This window comes from Mytilus californianus, unplaced genomic scaffold, assembly GCF_021869535.1.
Source record: "Mytilus californianus isolate M0D057914Y unplaced genomic scaffold, xbMytCali1.0.p SCAF_10, whole genome shotgun sequence".
NCBI classification, from domain to species: domain Eukaryota; kingdom Metazoa; phylum Mollusca; class Bivalvia; order Mytilida; family Mytilidae; genus Mytilus; species Mytilus californianus.
Genome location: NW_026262582.1, coordinates 62,542,112 through 62,548,183, shown reverse-complemented (window position 1 = coordinate 62,548,183; position 6,072 = coordinate 62,542,112). Strand labels below are relative to the sequence as shown.

At 31.9% G+C, this 6,072-nt stretch overlaps 1 protein-coding gene across 1 annotated transcript; it reads right to left on the bottom strand.

Moving 5' to 3' along the window:
- Positions 1-270: 270 nt before the first annotated feature.
- Positions 271-5,336, bottom strand: LOC127718361 (uncharacterized). The gene is made up of 2 exons (XM_052224353.1): positions 4,999-5,336; positions 271-4,029 (listed from the first exon to the last, which is right to left on the bottom strand). The coding sequence occupies exons 1-2, from the start codon at positions 5,324-5,326 to the stop codon at positions 2,033-2,035; spliced, it is 2,325 nt and encodes a 774-aa protein (XP_052080313.1). The 5' UTR covers positions 5,327-5,336; the 3' UTR covers positions 271-2,032.
- Positions 5,337-6,072: the final 736 nt, after the last annotated feature.

The following is a 6,072-nucleotide window of genomic DNA, read 5'->3' as shown; positions in this document are numbered from 1 at the left end:
CACCGATATAATAAATGGATCTTAATTATAAATTTAATACTAAACAGAAAACAATAAACTTGCAGAAAAGATGGTATACCGCAAAAAAAAGGTGTAAAGGTTTTTGTACACCATATCCGGATATATATATATATATATATAAGTACGTCTGAACCAGTGACAACTCTGCAACAGATTTATCCATCGGATCACCAGCAGTGATGGTGATACATAGCTGTGTACATTCTGTCTGTATAATGGTCATATATATATGACCATTATTCCCTATTCTGTAAACTCCCATCAACACCCTCATACGTGTGCATTTGATTGACATTTCATGTCGTTTAAATTAAATAAACTGGCAGAGAAACCGTTAACTAGTATTGTAATATAAGTTGCATTTTTTCTTTTGATGTTTTAATGAAATAATTTGCTAAAAATAGTGTGTTGATCGAAAACCATGGTCTATTATCTTCAATTTGATGTTGTACCATACTTTGATAACTAAACACGTAAAATTAAACCCAACTAGAATATTAAAGAAAAGTAGGAGGAGCTTAGCTATGGTACAACATGCTCATTTTGATGTTATTCCATGGCTTAAGCTCCACCCCATTTTCTGAAATATATCCGCCTCTCAGCTATTTAGGAAATCTAACATTGAGTAACTGAGAGGGAACAAAATTGTTCAATATTAGTGTTGTCTTAAATGTTTGGTAATAATCAATGTTATCGATAGAGGAAAAAACATATCGATTAATGTTTTTTATTCATAATACGAAAATAAAGTTGTAACTTTCATTGGTATTTTTTTATAAATTTAAGCTCATTTAAAGGCCTGCTAAATAAAGAAGCCGTTTATACTAAAAGCTAAAAGGTAAAATCGATTGATTGTTGGTTGCTTAACGTTCAGTGGCAATTAAAAGGTAAATTGAAATAAAAAAACCTGTCAAATAAAAATCTTTGTACAATATCTTGAAAATTATCAATAAAACAAAACTTACCGTCAGTAGAATAATGTTTGATATCCTTGTCAGATACGGATTAAGAGGGCAAGGGACCCTACCCCTTTCCCCCTTCATGGATATACATATATGGTTAATTCAAAGACATTAACATGTTCCACTCCTAATGTAGCCTTGTTATCCCCTTTTATTTATATTACAAACTATATATACCACGTGTCTTACTCATTCACACATTTAAACAAACTCATCCTTCGGATTCGTTAGTTCAAATGTATTTGCTCGTAAGAACCATGGTATATATGGTACTTATACTACAGTCTATGGCGAAAACATAAGAACAAGATTTAATTTATTTTTCTCTAAAAGATATAAGGTGACGACTATTTCATTTTCTAGGAGAACAAGAGAATGTTTTGAAGACGGGATATTCGTTTTTCACTTGATGCAAACATTTGTTCTATCTAAAATAGATTAGGTTCACGATGTTTTTAAGTTTTACTAGTAAAACCAGACAGCTGTTTTCCATTCGTTTAAGTGTTTGAGCTTTTTATTATGCCATTTGATAAAAGACTTTTCGTTTTGAATTTTCCTTGGAGTTCGGAATTTTTGTTATTTTACTTTTTATATATATTAATGTAATGTGTATATTCATGATTATTTTTTATGTTGAGCTCAAATATTAGAGGGCACAAAAATAGTTTGTCCCGATCATAAGTAATTGGTTATTGCTACTTCAATACGCCTGTTGCATGTGGTTGCCAGTCATGGTATGAAGAAGAAGTATTTTCTATCTATGCTTTATCCTTGCTTTGAGGTTACTAACACTTAATTTTTTTTTTGTTACTTAATTCTGTATTCCGAATAGTTGGCATAGTCTATAACTTTTAGATAATACAATTTTATAACGTATTATGATTTTTACTAACTAAAAGCAAGCAACATTGATCCCCGACGATTGTGTTGTTTTGTGTTTAGCTCTTAAATTATCATTTATTTAGCTCTTAAAGTTTTGCATTGAGCGTACATGTACATTACGAGTACATGTGATTCTAAAATCATGTGTTATGCATATGAATCATATATTACACTACAGAGTTAGATATAAGATTCGCTAGTCTGGTTCCTGCACTTTCACAAATAAAACCCCCACTACATAATGCTTTCTCATAACATCGATGAGCTGATTGTGGGTCTCCAGAAATCTGATAACAAATTCCTAATAATGTATAGGAAGGGGACAGCAAATTTTCTACAACGAAATATCTTTGTTCTATTGTAACCAGCAGATCTTGTAAAGACTGTTGTCTGTTGTAAATATCATGTAAATGATGGTAACAGAAAAAACGCAAACAGTGTGACATCACAACGGGTGGTACTATTAGGCTCCGTTTTTGTACCTCGTATTGTAATTCGGTTGGTATCAATGCAGAGTTTTTAACAAAGTTTATATTCGAATAAGTTAATAATTTCATCCTTTCATTTAATGTCAAACTCCTACACGCAGCAATATTTTGGTAATTGATTATCTGCTGGGAATCATAACTGCTCACTAATAAAGATAACAATCCAGGTTCACACCGACTTAGAACATAATCCACAATTTTCAAAGCTGCGGTATATTGTTCTCTTAAGTAATAATATGATGCATAAAACAGCCAACCAGACACTGCATCTGACTTCGTACCATCGTGTAACATTTTACGGCGTAGATAATAATGAGTTTTGTTTGATTTATAAGAAAATAGCTTATGTCGAGGACAATGTTCATGATCAGATCCTAACAATACTTCCGACAAAGGAAAAGACTGTACAGAATGTTGGCTTGCGATACTATGATAAAATTTACAAATACCGTGTATAAAAGATGAAGATTCGGACATAAGCAGGTTGTTTATTCGTATTAAACATTCAAAACCGTCGTTGATATCCAGTATTATAACATCTCGGTTAACTCTAAAAAACAAAAGTTCTAATGTTGCAATCTGGCAAATAGAATTTGTGGCAATTGTCCAACTGATAAAATTATCAAGTATGTTTTCCAACCTCTCATCTCTAATCTTTATTAGGAACTCTAAAAGCTGTATATTGTTTGAAGAGGTTACTTTTCCTTTAAACATATTTTGTTCCGGAATAAAGAAGTTAGGACAATAACATTTATCAACCCATACAATAAGTTTATTGAGACAGAGCTTCAAGCATTGTGAGATTTTGTATACTTGAAACTGTTCTTTAGAACATTCTTCCGATACCCAGAATAATGCAGTCTTCAAAAAATACGAACATAATAAATCTTTTGTAGCCTCGTTTTTGTCTATTATTGTTTTCAATAAAAATTTCATTGCAGTGTAACACATGAACTGAGTATAATTAAAACTGTGAACTAGCTTCTTTTCTGCTAATGAAAATGATATTCTCCAGAATAATTCATTGTCAACATATTTTGGGCCAATAGGTACAAGTAAACATCCATCACTAATTACACTGTCAATCAAAGCTCCACCTGGCCACTGTCTTGATCTATGTCGATAGATCCAGCCTTTGGCTACAGAAGGCCATTCGTGCAATTGAAAACAAAAGGCTATATCTTGCACCATCTGTTTATCAGACACACACGGACCATGTATTGATATCTCGTACACTGAATGTTTGTTCAAAAAATAATTAAGACATCGACGATTCGATAAATAAGTTCCATTTTCTGTTTTTAAAAAGAATGTTGTGACGTTAACATAAACATCTTCCATTATCAATTTTAATTTTGTAAATCCATAATGTTGATTATCTCTTTCCATAAGTAATGTCAATTGCTGTTGAGGAAAGTAGATCTTTTTCAAATTTTGCACAATATGTACATCATTGTCCACTATCATGGCATCTCTATCGCTACCTGGCAAGTCTAACCCTTCTGCTAAACTTCCGCTTGTGATAAAGGTTAAATGATTAAGAGTTCTTTGTCGTAAAAGGTCAATTACCTTAATTATTTTTTGTCTCATTCTAATAATTTTTTCACTTTTCTGTGTATTGTGAAACTGGAGCTTCCTCTCTATGTTGTCTGTCGGAACCCTCATGCAATTTTCTCCTGTGATATATGAAAACAAAAGTTAACATGCAGAAGCAATTACAATACATTTTACGAAATATTTTCATTAAAATATGGAAATAAATTGGTATATTTCAAATATTTATTTTCTTATAAAGGAGAAGTCAATCTTAACGCCAATAATCTGGGTCGTGTAACGTGTTGTTAATATTGGCACACATATTAATAACTACCTTTGAACAGGGTAGCAGTTCTAGATGTTTTTATCCGTATTGTTTAAATTAGTCAATCATATGCACTTTGATTCGTTGTGTTGTATTTCGGTCACGTTGCATTTATAAATAAAAAAATATATACCTTTTAGTAAAATATGTTTGTACCTATCGCTGTATACAACAAATATATTTTGTCTTTTCTCTTGTCGTATTATATTTATTTTTTTTCGATTTTTGTGTTCACTAGTCTCTCTTCTTTTATCTTTGGTTTTCAATGCAATGTAAAAACCACACGTGACCTGGATAAAGGATCCTGTTTAATAACCGAGATATAGAGGAACATGTTTGTACAAGTCAGATGATCAATATATTTCATAGCTTTTTTTAAAAGTACTTGATCAAATGTAGGGGATAAAAGTTCATCTGACAAGTCAGGTCAGTGACCTAGTTCTAGACATATGATATAATTTAACTTGATTTGATCTGGATTTTGGTGTTAAAATGGTCGTTGAATTTCTAGTGGATTCTGAATTTTAACCCTATGCGTCTTCCTGGAAATAGTTACCACTTGTTGCCTATTCGACCTGTTTCGTGTTATTAACAACCTACCAGCAAATACTGTATATTATATCTTTTAGTCGTGACATGTTATTTTGCAATAAAAAATGAGGAAAATTTCTTATTATTTCTTCGTTTTTGTCGTGAAATTAACTAAATGTCTTTTTAATCCCGCAACTTAAATCAAGTTCATATTCAAAATAGAAAAATGAATTTTTCCTTGGAGATGTCATACCTTGCTCATCACAATTTTCCAAATAGTCTAGATATAGATCAGAAGTTTTGTCAGGATAGCGAATATTGAGAATCTGGTCTTGATGTTGTTTCCTTCGAACAAGGCAGGCCTTTAATTCTTTTTCAAATAGGTCGATTAAAGGTTTTATCAAATTATTTCGTAACACAAGCGTTCCATCAAAGGTTCTATGCAGACAAACACTATATTTTCCTTTGTCTTGGTAACTTCGTAGGCCATAGACATCCCAATAGGTTTTTTTCCTCATGTTAAAGACGTCAGTTCCATGATCAAATTCCTTGTTTTCTGAAACGTTATTAATGTTATCCATTTCAGAAATTTAATCTGCAATAAAACATTACCTATCAAATTATTAATATTCAATAAAACCCTTTATGTTTAAAAGTATATTAGGTGTGAATAGCGAGTATCATAAACTGTAATTCCCCTGCATTTTATACGTAAGAGCCCTTTCAAATGCAAAACGGTGATCAAATAAGGTAGCATTCCGTGACAGTTCCCCCAGTTACTTACAGCTAATAAGAAATTCCTTGATGAACAAAAACATGAATGGCCTGCCTGCAAACTTTATTTGGGTGTTTGTTCAAGCATTGTAATAAGAATCGACAAGTCTGTTTTTTGTGATATCCATTTGACGTGACTCTGTACTTATGTATCCCGTCATAATTTGAACGACAAAATTATTTTATATCTATTGGTGTGACGTCAAACGAGCGATTCTACGCCATGGCCAGTACTTAAAATCTTTCAATCCTTTATGGGGGGATTTTACATAGATAAATAAAATCGTATAATAAAAAAGCAAAATGAGGATGTTTAATTTGATGTATGCCCTTTTTGTGCTTCTTTCTTACATTTGTTTGTATTTATAGTGTTTAAGATGATAACACAATGTTGACTGCTGTACCCCTATTTTTGACATTTTTACCTATTGTGTATGTTTGTTTTGTTCACGCATCGTTGTCAATATAATGGAATTTGATGCGACTGTCATACAAGTGAGAGGTTTAGCTAGCTATAAACCCAGCTTCAATCCACCATTTTCTTCATAAGAAA